Below are 17,540 nucleotides of genomic sequence, written 5' to 3'. Positions count from 1 at the left end.
TGTGGAGGACTGAGAAAAATCCATCAGGCAGCCGTAGCTCTCAAAGAGTTCATCAGGCCAGTTAGGTTTGACAGATTTAACAGACCAGTTGGCACAACAGCATCATGTAACACATAAGCTTCATGTATTTATACATGAAATGGATCCTCAGCTTTTAAGACGGATGCAAAAAAAGCACTGAGGGACCAACACAAGAGTGAAGCTAAATAGGGCAAAAATCAGTGCAACCTCCTTTCCCATCTGCCCTTTTCCTAACAGGGATATTATATCAGCTTAGACTTGTGTTCACATGCTGGTAGGAGAACTTTTCTTCCACTCTTCTCATTGCATATGAATATTGTCCTGCAGCTTGGCATAACCCAAATGCAAAAGGCCCAAAAGAGATGATGCACTGCAAGAGAAAACTAAGGGTAAGGCTGTGAGATGGCTGCTAGTGAGAGTAGACAACAGCCCTCCAATTTGGTCCCCGGCGTCCAAGACGTTCATTTACACCAGCCCAAACTCAGTCATCACACGATGTACCTGCACATCAGCCCAGCTTCCTATCTATAATCTAAAGCATTTTATATATTGGCCTGGAGTACAGCAGTCCCATTTCCTCCTTCCCCACGTGACTTGCGGGATGTGGTTCTCTGCTCTTTTCTCCGAACCTTTCCTGTGATTGCTTAGTAATGACTGCATTAGAGCCAGCAGCTATTACTCCGCACACAACTGCATCCTAGAATATGCACACCTCATATGAGGAAGGAAGATTGATTACTGCTGATGCAGCCTAACCAAATTCAGTATTTCCTACATAAAAAAAAAAACAACAAAAAACAAACAGACCACTGGTACAGTATCCATGATGAGATACAAAATGGGGAAATTATTGTAGGGTCTTCCTAAAGAAGTTCAGAGACCTGCCTATTCATAGTTTCCTGATAACACCTGAAAATCTGGCAGCTTCATCCAGGGTCTGGCCCAGACCCAGAGCAGTAGGAAGGGGTCACCACCACTGCCTCCGTCTGTGCTTGGGCTGGCAGTCCCAGAAGGGAGCAGTGATGGAGTAGCCACAGAGAAGGAGATACAGCTCCTCTCAAGGCATGGCAGGATTGATGGTGCAGCATTGCCAAGGGTTTATGCTACAGAGGAAGGTGATTTTTCTTGTCGAAGAAGTGAATTCAGTACTTAAAAGAGGTGTAAAGGAGGAACATCACGTGGGAAAAAGTAAATTCTTGTTGAATCAGGTTCAAACATTGTGGCTGGATTGTCAGTTTACAGATGAATAATAGCATCTATTACATGCTTCTGCATCTTTAGCGTATCATACAGAATCTTTTTTTTTTTCTGGTTTTCAGTAGAAAAATACTGTTTTCATGCCAAAACCAGGACAAAAAGTCAACCTACTTTTACAGTACTCTTAAAGCTGACTAAAAGTGCCTGCTTTGGTATTTATCATTTGGTGAGACCTTGTTTTCACATTTAAGAAAACGACAGTAAGCACAAACACCCCGACACAGGAATGGCAGCAGGTACAGGAGGGAAAGTCCTGATCTGCAGGTGCTGTGAGCACCCCGTCAGGACCTGGCAAGAACGTCAGATGAAAAGCCACGGCCTCTGCTCCCCACACCAGTCACTTCTGCATTTCCTAATAAATCCACCTCTCATCCCTTGGAGCGTTTCTTAACACAAAGCTCTTTTCACACATAGAAACTGTACTTCTGTAAAGACACGAGCTCAGGAACTGCAGTTGTGAAGGGCTATCAGATGTCGAAATTCAGCACCTGTACCCAGGAATCAATATAGCCTCAACAGGACAGTCTGCAAAACCCCAGAGTGCCGGGAGCAGCATTATTTACAACGAGCCTTTGGCTGCTGATGCTGTCGCCCAGACGCTGCGGTACCCAGTTTTCTTCCCCAGCCGAACTGCTTTCCGGCCTGTTTTCCTCCCCCTCCATTAACCGTGCTACCTCTCGCCTTGGAAAGCGGCATCGGGCTGCAGTCCTGCTGCAGGGGAGCTGAACATACGCCCTTTTGACTGTTCCACACATACTTTGTTTTCGTTTTGGCTGAAAACCCTTCCGGCGTACTTGGCCGAACCGTGCGATTAGGGGCTCCTACACCTCTCGTTTCAACCTCCTTAGGCCGGCGAGGGGCTGCTCCCGCCTGCTCTACCGGTGCCAGCGCGGCTGGGGGGGCCCCAGGCTCGCTGCCCGGCGCGGGGCTGGGGGCACTGGGGGGCTGTCAAATCTCACCATCTTCTCACTCAGCGGGTAATAAGCTTCAGTTCGTGATTTTGCAAATCCCGCTGGCTTTCCTCAAGGAAAGGCCTGGCGAGCTGGGGGGTGTTCATAGCTACCAGAGTCCACTACGTTTGTGTGTCCTTCATGTTTTATACAGAAGGTCATCTTCTCTCTCCCTCTCTCTCTCACATGTCCCAGGCATTAATGACTGCAGCATCCTGGAGGTGCGGGAACAGAACCACTCACACTTAAATACCTATCAGCAGCTGGAAAGGTGAATTGTGCACTAGGCGCCAATTAGGTTGTGTTCTCAGAAGCTTCGTTATCTCCAGGCTCTTCTGTTTGCAATGACCCACCAACATGAAAATTATTTTTGTCTCCATTTTTCATTTTTTCCACCTGAGAAAGGAAAGGTGTCTCTCCAGGTTTTAGAATCAGCCTGCAGGCATCAGAGGAACCCTTTAGGTTTTCCCTGGCAGCACCTACCTTTCACCCTAAGGAGGATGTGAGGAAGCCCCACGCTGGCTTTCTGTTGGCCAGCTCATCCCTCTTGGAGCACAGGGGAATACCTACACCTGCCCTCCAGGCAACTATTTCCAGGAAAACTGTTATTTGACGAAAATGGAGTGGATTAACTCCAGCATACTGGTTCCCCTTTCCAGGAAATGGGAGGAAAGTTCTTTGCTAAATCAAAGGGGAGTTAAAGATTCAGATACCACTATACCAACCCAACATCTTTAAGACCATGTTTCCTTAAGCAGCCCATGAACTTGTACGTACAAGCCTTGCCACAGCCAGATCCTCCCATATGTGCAGGGAGCACAAGCACACACCGCTGAGAAGACAGCCTTCCCCAAAGGCAGGGTGGGTGTTTGGCACGTACGCAGCCAGCAAGTCACCACACCTCCCAGCTGCCTTAATTTCCAGAGGTAACGTGCCTGGCTGCAGTCTCTGGAGCTGAACCATTAATTTTCAGTTGATTAAAAGAGCCAGGCACAGAAGTGCACACATGGTATTTAACATGAAGAAAAGCCTCCTCATAGCTTTTAACCACCAGGCAGAAGAAACGACCTCTTTGAAGAGTGAAACAACCCACGTCACCCCCACCACCCCTCCAGTCCCCACCTGGGCAAAGCCCAGCCCTTCACGGGCTGGCAGCAGCTGCTGGGCCAGCAAGGCAAATGAAAGCCACGGGCTCAGACCTGGTCCTCTGCAAGACCTTCTGGAAGCCCAAGTCCCCCCATCCTGCTGGTGACAGCACACCTCCGGGGAGCTCACGGGAGCATTTTGCCCTGGAGGAGGTACCGGCTCAGGTGTGAGTGCTGGTCTTGGGGATAAGGGGGAGGCAGTGAGGCTGCTCCTTGGTAGACACACTGAGCCATAAGCACCGTGGTAATCAAGGTCAGCTTCTCAAACAGGGGCTGGAAGCAAAGACGAGCAGTTGTGCAGCCCCAGGAAGCTGGAAGAAGTGATCTGCACTGACTGCACTTCCCCAGCAGCTCTCCAAGGACAGGGCTGGCTCAGAGCATCCCAGACTCACAGTTACATCCCGGCCTCCCAACAGCGAGATGAATATTATTCTCATCATCGCAATCCTCAAGATGGCAAAATTGCATTGGCAGCTGAGCAGCCCCCAGGTAAGTCCCTCCCAGGGCAGCTCAGGGAGATGGAGCCAAGGCTGGCGGTCCCAGCCCTGCCCTGCTGTGACAAGGAGCTCCAGCAACCAAGAGGAGGAGCATGGCCAGGTCCCAAATCACCTCCCCACACTCTCAGGGGCAGCCCCGTGTCAGCATAGTGCTCAACTCAGCAGCAGGGGCAGAGCTAAGAGTACCCCTGACCCATGTCTGCTCTCACGATTAGACCTGGAGGAGCACCCCAGGGCTTACAGCCTCCCTGCTGCAGGAGGGACAGTAGCTCTTACCAGTTTGATCAGCAGCGAGGTTCTTCACTGCAACACTCCGTCTTGCCCAACTCGAAAGAAGCAGACACAGCTGGAACTGGGACCTGGCCAGTGTCATGAATGGTGGATCTGTCCTTAGCTTGACGCTCAAAGCATGTTCCTCTCCTCTAGGCAGTTCGGATTACCCATCAATGACCAGGGCCACGGAGGAGTCCTGTCCGCAGCTCAGCGGCCACTGCTGCAGAGGCACATGGCATCCACATTGGCGATGCCTTCTTCCTGTCCCTGCTGTGGACTCAGCGCAGTAGAGTAGGTGTCCAGTGTTGATTACTGCTGCCTGCAGCCAGAAGCACCAGGCTGGGAGAAAAATCAGAACAATAGGAAGCTTGAAGACTTTGGAGATGAAGCCAGAGACAGTCATGGCTCAGAGGATGAGAAAAACAGGGTCTGAGGCAGCCTTCACATCTGTTTGTTGAGAGAAGACCTTTCCCTGGGATGCTGGCAGTCAAGGTGATAAGGAATCAAACGATTTGGCTGACATTAACACAAAAGTGCAAGAGAAGACTCTTGCATAATTGCTTTCCAGAAGAATACCCACTGAATTTACTTCCCTGAAAGACAGAACACTCAGCTGCTGGTACAGTTGCGTGGATTTGGTAGAGTTCCCTTGCCTGGGCACTTGCTGACTGGCCACATTGACATTTCATCCTGCTTAAGACCTAGGTGCTTTTCATCTCGCACCGGCGTGTGCAGTTGTGGCATCAACTTTTCGCTCGGCGAGGCTGCGCAGTGCAAGCTCCCCGCCAGCTCCCATGCCAGCTACGGCAGAGCCATAACCTCAGCAGCACTGGGGAGTAATGATCCTTATTTAGGGACACGTGTGAGTTGCAGAAATTAAAGACCTGAAACCCAACCTTTCTGTAATGTAGCCAGCACAGGTAACCCACAGATGCAGGCAATGCAGACACCGGATTTCCCTGTTTCAGTCTGGAAGTGCAATATCATCCATCCAACGTAGACTTGACTTTCAAAAAGTTTTTAAAAAAAGGATTTTTAAAATATTATTATTTTTTAGATCTAACCTCTACAGGCAGTTCCACCCTATTATTCTGTTCGCAGTGACTGGTGCAAGGTCCCAATCCTTTTTTTTGCCAGGCAACAACTGGGGGCCTCAGGAGGCTCCAACTATCACCCCATCTGCTCCTCATTCACAACCTGAGCTACTTCACCCTGGCAAAAAAAAAGTTCTCCATCCATTTTCCCTGTGTTAGTCGTAACTGTAGCCATTTTGACCACTCATTCTCTTCAATCTCTCTATAATATTGCTGCTGTCTCATTATTTTTGTTATCATTTTCCAAACCCTAAGGAATTTGCAATACAAAGCGCTTGCTCACAATGCCCAGAACTCAGTCTCGGCTTGATCCAGGTAATTTTAAAACTCAGAGTCGTGCGAGTACTTTGCTTTCTCTGTGCCATCCTTTACATTCAAAGCTCAACTTCATTTGTCACTGTGATTCATTCCATCAGCTTGATAAGGTACCGCTAAATTTTCTTTTTTTTTTTTTTTTGAGCTTGACTTTAATAATCTTCACCATTTTCTATTTCATCGGTCATTCCTGTTCCAGATTAATTAAAACCAACCCTTTATCAATTTAAAAAAAGAAAAAAAAAAAGGAGTCAATCATAACTATTGGAAAAACAGAGCATAAAGAGTTTTTTGTAATTTTACTGCCTAGTATAATAAATTGGTAAGCAGATTAGCCATTACATTGTAAACCTCTTCGCAGGTACGCACATGTGGCACAGAAGGACAAATATGCTACTACCTTATGAGGTTTTTTAACAGGTTATTATCATGAACCATATATTACTGTCAGCCTCTTGAGTAACAACAAAGGCCTTTTACTGTGCTCTGCAAATAAGCTTGATACTGACAAGCTACGGCCAAGGTAGGGCTATCTAGGAAGAATCCAAGTACTTCAGAAGAACTACAGGGTGTAGGAACGCTCTTTTAATTCTCCTTTAAGAATCTTAACACATCTTGGCATTTCCTCTGATTTAAGCACAGAATTCCCATCGGTTTCAATGGTGCAACTGCTGTTAATAGTTTGAACAGCAGTTTACACAGGACTTATAAACCCAAATATGCTACAGTTTACTCATTTAGTTAGCATGAAGTTAGTGAGAGTGTTTTAGATGGAGAAGTACATCCATCTTCCTGTTTGCTTCTTGAAGTAACGAACCTTATCAGAGCACACACACAAGCACAAAATACACAAGCTTTACTTCCCCAAAGAGCAGCAGCAGAAAGTCCCGACTTTTGGCCAGCCCAGAAGCAGCCGCCTTCCTTCTTACCTCTAAGAGAGGAAGGAAGCTTTTTCAGAGCACTATATATTTCTTTTCTAAATTAAATCACTGTTCCTCCTGTTCTAAATGCAGTGTACTAAGGAAAGGTACTCGGAGACTGCAGAGATCAGCACTGGATTAATATCAATGCAGAACCTTAGCAAAGCCCTTAACATTACGGTGGCCATACGTTCTTCATCCAGCAGCTGATCTAACACCCAAGACTGTCTCAACAGTCATATTTTTACTATCATTTAAGAAAACAGAAGTTACAGAATATTTTCATTGCTACCAGATATCATTCCTCACCTGTGCAAATATTAAGTCATGATTGATCACACACACAATGGTACTGGAGACAGATGTGGTTTCCCTTCATGATATTTCAGAATATGAAGGGCTCCAATTCATCCTCTCCTTCCCTTCCTTCATGATATCTATTAACTCATCCATAGGGAAAAATATAATTTCTATCTAACAGTGAAAATCAAATGTCAAACTCTTCAACATATTATCAGCCCATCCAACAGCCTGACCCTGCAGAGACTTAGCTTTAATCTTTATGGGCTCCAAGTATCCTCTTGACTCCAATGAATGTAGAAGAGAAGCATATGTGTGAACTTTAGCAAGGCTGAGGAATCTGAGATTAAGAGCTACTGCTTTTGTTTTGGCAAATATACAATCCACAATACCAAGGATCCAAGGGAAAAAAGCGTAAATCTTTTAGCAGTTCTCCCCCACAGTTTTCCACCAGCCTCACACCACAACAGAAATGCTCTGCAATGGGCAGAACTGACAGTTTGCAGGAAAATTAAGGCAACGGTTCTACCCGCTTTCTGCGGGAGTTATTTTGGCAAGCTCACACTTTAAATGCCGAGCAGCGTTTAAGGATTTGCTTGGACATGCACATATATGCATCTTACTCATCTCAACAAAAAAGAACTCCACATACTTTGCTATTCAAGCTCGCCAAGTATTTTAACTAGAAGCTACTGGTTTTTCATGTGTTTATACTGTATTAAGTACCTAGTTTCTTTTGTCAAACCAAGATTACTTTTCAAACATTCGTTTTTCAAAATCAATGCATCTGAAAGACTTGCTTAACTAACAAAACATGTCCTGTCTCAGCCCATTTCTTTTTCTTGTACTGTCATAGCCATTTCCCATCTCAGCCTGTGTTACTTAGGTGGTGAGCATTTTGGAAATGGGAAGTTAATTTTAAAGTTAAAGATGATAAAGCTTTCTCAACCTGATGTGTATATATTTTTTTTTTTTAAGTAAGATTTGTGTCCTTATAGTTACTTATTTAGCAACTACACTGCAGAGTACAAGGAAATCCACCCCCCCCAGGATTCATTCACACATTCATGTGCAATGAGCACATAATAATGCTGTCATCCGAGTTCCTAACACCAAGAGGTATATGTATGCTCTTCACTATAAGTAAAGGAAGGCTACAGGAACTTACAGTATGAGCGTATAGCTCTTGTGAGGTACACCAGGGTGTAACATGGCTGTACATTTGCAACTGCAACTGTCCATGCTCCTATTCTTCTCCAATAGAAAACAAATTCTAGCCCACTTCTTTTTACGAGAAAGGAAAACAAAACTGAAGTGATAAATCCCATTAGCAGTTTTCAGGGGAAGCCTTGTGTTTTGTTATGAGACTGTTTGTTTTTGCCCCCCCCCCCCCCTTTTTTTTTTAAAGAAATCAGATGGAGTCTTTATTTAGTTTCCAGATTAAGAAGTATTATTAAAAGTAGTTACAGACCCAATTACAACCCTTAAAACACCACCAAAATGCACTACAATATTCTTTTATTTAGTTTACAGAAGAGTCTATCAGTACAGGTTGCAGAAAGAAAATGTTTAGTGCTATTTACAATTTGTTTTAAAACTCTGCTCTATACAAATTTAATTCTGATCAGTATGAACAATATTTTTGTAAATCTACTGCATATAAAGCGTTTCATCAAAGCAGTAACAATGAATAAAATAACCTGATTACATTTGAATGATGCCAATCATTCGAAAAAATGATTACACAGAACATCTGTAAGAGTTGCGGACACTTAAGTACAGAACACAATGTCAACCTGTGACTCATTTTTTTTAAAGGCTAAAGCTATTTATATGGAATATTGTTCTATTATACTACACGCCAATCTATATTTAACTTCTATAGTTATGTATTTTATAAGATTTTTATTAAATATATTCTACACATATTTGTAATTTCACCCAGGAAGAATTCCTCCCCAGTGAAAAAATATAAAATCTTTTATATTTTTTTATTTTTATTTATTTTTATTTTTTACAGGTTTAGATGAAACTAGCTCATGCTTTAGTGCTGTGCAAATTTCTTTAGCATATCAACATTTAAATTATTGATATGAAATAAAAGAATGGCATCCTTTTTAATTATGTATGCCTTCAAAAATCAGCTTCTGATTTTAATACAATTGCAAGCACTAATACCAAATGCAGATTACATAAAGAAACAAAACTAGTACTATGGCAGAGGTTTTTCTTTTTGCTTTTTAAACTTTAATAGTTCTTTTGAAGTCTCTAGTGAGTAAGCATGACACTGGACACTAAGGTACAGATGAGAAAATGGCTGAAAACACCAATTGCCAATACTCAAATGCATAAAATTTATTAGTAAATGATGTTTTCTAACATTTATGCACAATAATAAAAGCCTATGAGCTACAGGAAATTACCCCTCCCATATTAAGGCTAGGAAATGCACTCTCTGCACTTTTTTGTGCTGTCTGAATAAGCACTCAACTAACATACGAGATCAGAGTGCACGCAGTAACAACAAAAAAAAAAGTCAGTTTCATCAGCCCTCTACAGAGTGCTTTTAAATTACAGGCACATAGTTTTTTTTTGTTTGTTTGTTGCAGTGAAAATATATATAGTTAGACTTGGTTTAGTTAGTATTCTGTGCCAGTTCGGCCACCAAGGTTGACTTAGGTAGAATTGACTTTGCAGTTTTTCCTTTGATTTGGCCATGTGAGATTCATTTTAATTATAGATATACTATTTTCCAGTGTTGCATTATACATTGTAGGTTATTACTAGGCATCTCAAATATTGTTAGAGATTGTTGATGATAAATATACTGTCAACGATATTTAGTGCAAATTGCATCTAGAAAGCTTGACTGGTTAGATCCGGTTAATGGAGATTTTTGTGGTAGCAAAATGATTCCTGCTATGGAAAAGAACACATTAGCTTTTCTGGAGATTGAATTCTTTCAAGAACTGATGTACTGCAAGATTATTCAACAAACAAAAAGCAAAAAACACCCAAACAAACAAACAATGAAACAGTTCATAGATTTTCTCTTAAAAAAAAACCTAATGAGACAGTGTTCATGTAATATTTCAGTTCCTTGGATTTACAGACAGGCTCTTCCTACAGGTGTTTGAAGCAAGGTAGGGCCTCTTCTATTCCAGCAGCATGAAAGACAAAGACTATATTACATCACACTTAGCAGGTAAAGCTAACAGGGTTTACAGGATTACACAGCAATTGCTTTCTCCAGTTTTTTCACGGTTCCTTTGACCTGTGGAGCAAGAAGAAAGTTTTGCTTACACACTATTTCTAAAGCAATTAGTTTGGGGTTTTTTTGTGTGTGAGTATGCTTGATACAAGCATTTTTTTAATTATTTTTAGTTAAAATTATTATTATTATTCACATACATACATAACTGAAAAATAAATCAGGAGTAGTTTTTAAGACTAAAAAAGAAAGCTTTTAAGGTCTGAGTAAATTTCTGCATTCTACAAAAATGCTAAACCAGAAAGTTTTAAAACTTTAAAGAGTTTTAAAACTAAGTTTTCTTAGTTTTATATAAACAACATGAACAAAAGTATTCCATTACTTGCTTCACAAAAGACCAGAAGGACTTGGCTTTTCTCTACTATGAAATACTGTAAGAGATCTGACTGCTTTGCCATGTACTTGAGTGAGAAACACCTCTAGTGCACTGCGTACCTTGAGAGTTTGGCTCTGGCAATGTCTCTCTAGCCACCAAATGCATCACTGTTGTTTTGCCAAAAGGAAGTTTTAATGCTGCGAAAGGAGAAAGGGAGATGTATTAATACAGTACAGCAGTCGTCTTTCTTCAAAACACCCAACTGAAACTCACTTTAATTGGATTAGCATCTGTTCAAAAGTTCTCACTGTTAGGTTTTAACTGCTTGCTAAATAGATCTTTAAAGGCACTTCTGGCTGAAGTTTTGTAGCTCAGAGTCTTGGGACCTAATAATAATAATCACTTAAAACATCGTATTCTTAGAGACATGATATCCCTGTTAGGAAACTTAGCCTTCCTCTTTTGGGTACAAGTAGAAGTGGGCATTCATGCCAAGACTCAGATGCTAAGCACTTTTTATTGACAAGGATGCAAAAAAAGTGGCTAACTCAGCCACTAAATTCTTACTCCTGAGACATCAAAACACTGAGCCACTATTACAGAAAAGATTTTCCTGTAACATACTTTGATCCATGATACAGATTTTCCAAAATACAAAATGTCTGCATCTTGCCTGTTAATATTGATCTGTAACATTAGCTGTATGTGAAAAATACCAAGTTTAAAACATTTTAAATCAGATAAGGAAGTTCTCACAATGCTGCCTTTGTGAGCTTTAGTAACACAAAGTAACAAAATTGGAGCTTTCCACAATTCGTTCTGCTTGTTTCTGAAACTAAAATAATAATTTTCACATTCTGATTTAAGTATACCCACACAATGCTGTATTTATGGTTTTAGCACTGTAGTATAATATTTATCAAAACTTCTAGTCTCCTTGAAATGAAAGGATTCTCTGTTGCTCGTTATATTTAGCAGATTCTCATTGCCAGACTCAGTATTCTGAACTTTGACTTTTTCCAGTTATTTGTGAGGGGGTAGGGAAGGGACTTATTTTTACAAGTTCTTTACATAACTTTAGGATTTCCCCCCCCCAACTCCTAAAATTAAGCATCTTTCTTGATTATTTTTCCTGATAAATGTAAGGTAAAGATGCTCTCTAAGTTTTGTCCTCCCACCCCATAGAGAGAAAAAAGTTAGGTGATAAAAGTAACAAGAATTTACCCTAAATACACAATTCATCCTGACTTGAGTAGAATTTGTTCTCTGAAATACAATTTACATCTTCTGTTTCCACATACAGTGCACTGAGGCATTTTAAGTAAATAAATGAATAATGGATGTCCAATAAACATGAAGGTAAATGAAGAGAAAAATTCCTTCCTTTATTTTAAACACTTCAGTATGGATCCAAAGTGCAGTAATAAAATAAAAATAAGTCTAGTATTTGGTTACTACATGTATTCAATATAAGCCTAGCTACAACACTGCTATTAAATCCTATTAATTGTCTATGGATTTGTTTGAAAAAATGCAAGTTATGGTTATAACACAGATGCAAGCATATGGAGGGATACACAGATCCACAAGCTTCTTTGAAGTAGCTGTACTTTGGGAAAAGCCATTTCTACAGAAAGTCAGATCTGAAAGTTGCTTAGTTTACTGAAGTACCTACCGCCTGTGCCTGCAACCAGAAGCTACTGATAGCTTAAAGTCTGACAAGGATGAAGTATTTTGGGTACTTGATTCTGTCATACAATTGAAAACTCTGCAGAGAGCTTGTTAACAGTCTGTTAAACTCAATGGAAAAGGACTGTCTTCATAACAAACTTAGGGAGCCACTGCAGAAAGAGCAAAATATTACAAACTAATCATATTATGGACATCTTTCATAATATTAAGACACTTGAGGAGACTTGATTAGTGAGCTGTGGAGATTAATTATTTACAGTAATCAAGTAAAAGTATGGTAATATTTTAATTAACTAATTTCAGCTAGTAGTTTGCATAGTTGGCACAAGCTCTTATTAGCAATTTCCAGCTTCCAGCTTGGAGCACCATGACAGAATCTGAGCACCCAGCCTATCCTCAGCAATCCTGCCTTGCTCTTGTCTTTGTTCTTTCACTCCTTTCTCTCACTTAAACTAAATCCTTATTTAACTTCTATCCCATCTGTTTAACTCTGCTTTTATTCCAGATTTTCTATTGTCAGAATTTCCTTTCCACCCCCTCTTTTGGTATATATATGGCACAGCGTGGCCCCCCCAGTAAATAAGGAAGTAAAACATTGCCTATTACCATTTATCTAAGGAGAAAGAGAGAGCTGTCCGTTCTGTATTATCTCCCCAATTAATGTTATTTCAAGTGCAAACTGCAGATCAATTATTTAGCTAAAGGATGACATTTCCTCTTAGAAGCTTAACAACAGACTCTGCTTCAATAACTAAGTCCCCAACCCTTCACACAGGCAGGACACAACAAAATCGTGTGGCTGAAGCACGGCAGGCACGAGTGGCAGGGCAAGCTCTACAGAGGGGTCTGTCTGTCTTTACCACTTCCAATGCCATTAGCTCTACTGTTCTTGTGGTGATAGTCCATTCAGAGAAGCTGGCAAGAGATGGTTTCTTTAAAATAAATTCTTCCACTCAAAAGCCAGCTCTTCCTATAAATTTGTCATTTTTTGCGGCTTCTTAGTTTCTAGGAGTCTCAAATTCATAAAACACTATGTAGACATGTTAGGTTATAATAAGAACATTACAATGTACATTCTAAAAGGTGAACAAAAATGGACTCCTGTTAAAAAAGAAAACACCAAACTGTTTCCTTGGAAACTTTTGTTTCGCCAGTTGAAGTGACTTTTAGTACACAGTAGGTCCAAATTCCAGTCAATATTTCCTAATCACCTAAAGCAAATAAAACACTAAGTGCTATAACTCAGTTATAAAGAGCGAGCTGCAAATAAAAAAGCTTAATGGAACTGTATTATAACAGTGTAAGAAACTAAACACTGTATTTAGCAAGAAATTCCCTCCCCCCTCCACCTTCTCAGCCCCCTTCCCCACCCTTTTAAAGATAAATAGTTCACTTAGGGTTACATCTAACGAACACCACAAACTGAAGTAACAGTCTTTTCAGGCTGCTTCATGAATTGCTGTTCCCCTTTCAGCTGTATAATCTTATTCCAGATAACTTCATTAGTACTGAAGCAAGCCAATGTTTTAGGGATTCTTTTTCTTAAAACAATACAATAACAAAAAGATCATTGAAAAACACTAATATACATGTGAGATCCTCAAAGTAAAATCATGATGATTAAATTGTATCGCATGAATGATTAAGAATGAACTAATATGCCCTGAACCCAAGTAAGTGTTCAAAATCCACAGACCTGAGTTAATGCAAGAGTCAACAGCATGCAGATATTATTTTTCAGCTTAACTTGTTAAACAATATATTAAATATATTAAACAAATATTCAAAGTTGTTTCAGATTTAGAAAAATGTCACTAAAGGGAACAAGCAACACGGGTGGTCAAGAGCAACACCTAGAGATGAATGGCAAAGAAAATCCCGTTTAGCTAGCCTTGACTGGAAAATGTAGGGTAAGATTAGCATCTCTGTAATTGCAGAGATGACCCAAGACTTCACATTTGTCTTTCAACCCTACTCCAACTGCTACTAGGTGCACTCATTGGCACCTGGTAAATATACAAATTAAAGAGTGAATAAAAATTTCAGAGTTCTCCCAGCTGAATTAACAATGATGTTTGTATATGTAGAAGCATTAAAAATTGATTTATAAGGAGAGTAAATCTATTCTAAAAAGTACATCACTAGCCAACATCGGTAATGGCAGAGAGCGAATCAATGGCTATATCAGCCCAGTCACTTCTTCATGGAAGCATCACCATAAGCAGCCCAGAAATATTCTTTTCAGGTTGATCATATCTTCAAAAACATTTCATTGGTGATTTTGTATTATATTCTCCTCCCTGTATTGCACTCAAGGACTAAATGCATGAACAATCTGAACATGCAGAGAAAGTAGAAGTATTAATTTATTTTTAAACTGTGACAGAGAAGAGAGTCTCATTTTATTTAGTCATTAATATAGTTGATATTCACACTGGCAACTTTTATCTAGAAAAGGAAAGATTATTGTTACAAATTTGTGTCATATCTCTATCGAAGAGACCCATCAAAATATATAATCGTAGGGAAAAACTTGCCACAAGGGGGCATAGTTGAATTGCAGTTCCTTAGCATATGAAGTGAAGCCATTTACTTTTGTTTTCCCATAACTATGCAATTGTATCCCTGGGAGAGCACTGGACAGCAAGAATGCTTCCCCTCATTCTCATTCATAGGATGTCTTCCTTCATTGCACTAAGATTTAAAGTATTGTTTAACTAATTATCATAAAGTTTATCAAACACTTGAAAATACTTCAGACATTTATGAAGTAGCTTACCCTCCAAGTGCAGTGTAAGGGAGGCAGAACAAAATACTCCATTTAGAAAGATAACAAATAAAAGCAGCATTACTGTTTCTTTATGCAAGAAGATATTTGACTTAACAGGTAGTACCTCCTGAAGTTTAACAACTAGTGGTAACAAGATGGGAAAATACACAATAAGATACATGTCACACTATGCAGAGGAAAAACAGTATATAGCAAGCCATACTGATCTCGAACTACTGAGTAGTATTTATTGCACTGTCAATAAATACTCCCTTTGCCTGGCTGTAACGTGCATAATGAAAATTCTTTTCATACCTCCTAATGTAACATTGCCATGAAGAAACCTCCCTTGATAAATAAGTCGCAAGATATTTGGACTGCTGACTTGTTCTTCTTCCCAATCTGAAAAGAAGCAAGAGAATTTTCAGAGTCACATTGCAATTAAAATGTCTTTTATTATTTTTCTCACCTTTTACCCAGGAAGAAAACTACGAACAGGACTCTCTTGCATGAAACACTTAAGAGACAGCATAGCTGAAAGTACAGAAAGACAATTCAAGGCTAGTGCTCCTGAAATCTATTCTTAAATTTATTATTTGACATTGGGCATTGAAACACATAATTTTATGCCTGCAAAAATAAGTATTACTAACTTGCTTCACAGATTGCATGAGACATTTAGCACATATCCAGAGTCATACACAAAATATTTCATAAATGCAAGTTGCTTCCTGAGGCTTAGTATCCACTTGGCTAAAATTGCCTTAATTTCTTCCCATTACAAAGATTCCCAAGCCATATTCCTCCTCACCAGGTAACTGTCTGACTGGAGCCGTTCTCCAGCAATGCAAAGCGGCCACACACAGAGCAAAAGCGCCATGTGATGGGTCATTTGAAATCGGATTCTCAGATCACAGCACTGAGAAGGCTCCGCAGGCTGCTCAGCAGTGTTCAATGATGGCCAGATCCAACCAGCTAAGTGTCCAGAGGGGGCAATGACCTGAGCAGCCCTGAGCGGCCACTGCAGAGAGCCTGAACAAAGGCTCTCACAGAGCAGACACCGACTGATACACTTTAAGGAACTTCTCGAAGGACAATCTGTGGATGTTTTTACGTGGCAAACAGTGATTCAGGGAAAGCAAGCACTCATTTTCCTATAATGCTTAAGCTGTCATAAATCATTTATAAGCTTAAATGATCTTTTCCCACTCTTTTACTGTTCCCTGCCACAATGCGAACAACAAATAAATCTGCACTTTGCGTTCAGAACAAATATAATAAAACCTTGAAATGCTGAATTTAAACGGGCTCTCTGGGAATACAGCGTCTTCTGTTTCTTAGCTGACCAGGTATCTGGTAACAGCTGTTCACGAATGTTCTCTCTTTCTGCTTTTTTAGTGTTTATACACCAAAATGAATATTCAGCAAGGGATCATGACAGGCAACAGAAACCAACCTGTTCACTGGGAACATACAATTAACAGACAGGTGGTGGCAACTGGCACCACAAAAAGAGAAGAACTGAAAAGGGGAGAAGGGGAAGCATTTAAAACAAAAGCCACGGCTGCAGAGTGTACGGGGAGGCATCTGGTGTGAAAAAGCAAGCAGGCAGAGACGCGGGCAGCAGGAGCCATCACAGGCCGGGCGCTGTGCAGAACACGGTGGCGGTAGGGCTGGTATCGACAGCAGAAGCTGCAATACCCCCAGGTGCTGCCATGTGCCTAATTTATAAGACTAGATCAAATTAGGCAACCAAAGCTATTTGAATTTCAAGTATTTCCACTCAGGGCCTGATTCAACTGTCTTGCAATTCAAGCACATGCCCTTTTTGCTGTGAAGTGGACTAAGTTAAGGAATTATCACACTACTAGGATAAATGATTTTTTGGAAGATACCAAATTTTTCTTTTTTTTTTTCTCCATACAGTCCAAACTCGCTATACTGTGGCTGTAAAGAGGAGAAGGTCAGCCAGTTTACAGTACCATAATGACGTAAAACAGCGATCAAAAGGAGACAAGACTATATTTTGGCACAGGTATTTGGTCATTGTTAAGCTGCCAATTTACCCATCCTTTTAATTTTTCTTCTTGGCTGACAGTCTGAAACATTTCTTTCTGACATGATTTCAAATTTTAATTTCTACTAATTTTAATTTCTTCTAATTTTTAATTTCTACTGATGACTAAATGAGCCAAGGAAAAAAATACTTAAAAAAAAAAGGCATAGATAAAGTTCAGCAGATAATTGCTGTACAAGAGAAAAGTTAGTATTATTTAGAAGAAAATAGGGTGGTGGTAGGAAGAAAACAGGTAACCTAACTAGATGGTATACATTCATATAAATTTGGCATTTTCCACTACAAGTTGAGACCATTAATTAACAGCTGTATTGCCAGAAGAGGGGAGGAAACGTTTGCCTTAATCCTGACAGCATGTGACTGAGGGTATTTCATGACTTTTCTTCCCCACAGGATCATGACAAGTCACAATGGTGGTAAAAACAATCATTTCATATCATCTCTGTTTCAAGGAAACTTTAGTCCTCGTCAAGACTTCTCAGTCCTGTGCAAAGAGCAGCACTTTCAGTCTGCAAACAGCTAGTGGGCTCACGTTTGTGAAAACATATACACTATTCTGAAGTAGGTTTTTCCTTGGTCTTTTAAATTGACACTATTCTTCTTTGCATAGACAATTAAATATTCATCAAGATTTAGAGCACT

The 17,540-nt window shown here is 40.4% G+C and overlaps 1 protein-coding gene across 1 annotated transcript; it reads right to left on the bottom strand.

Moving 5' to 3' along the window:
- Positions 1-8,273: 8,273 nt before the first annotated feature.
- Positions 8,274-15,223, bottom strand: UBL3 (ubiquitin-like 3; the record flags this gene model as incomplete). Its single annotated transcript, XM_010296462.1, has 3 exons — positions 8,274-10,046; positions 10,479-10,556; positions 15,137-15,223. Coding segments are annotated over 3 exons (218 nt in total), but the record flags the coding sequence as incomplete, so codon positions are not given.
- Between the last annotated feature and the right edge of the window lie 2,317 nt (positions 15,224-17,540).

This window comes from Phaethon lepturus, unplaced genomic scaffold (assembly GCF_000687285.1).
Source record: "Phaethon lepturus isolate BGI_N335 unplaced genomic scaffold, ASM68728v1 scaffold37201, whole genome shotgun sequence".
Classification (NCBI taxonomy): Eukaryota; Metazoa; Chordata; class Aves; order Phaethontiformes; family Phaethontidae; genus Phaethon; species Phaethon lepturus.
This window is presented reverse-complemented; position numbering and strand designations above follow the sequence as displayed.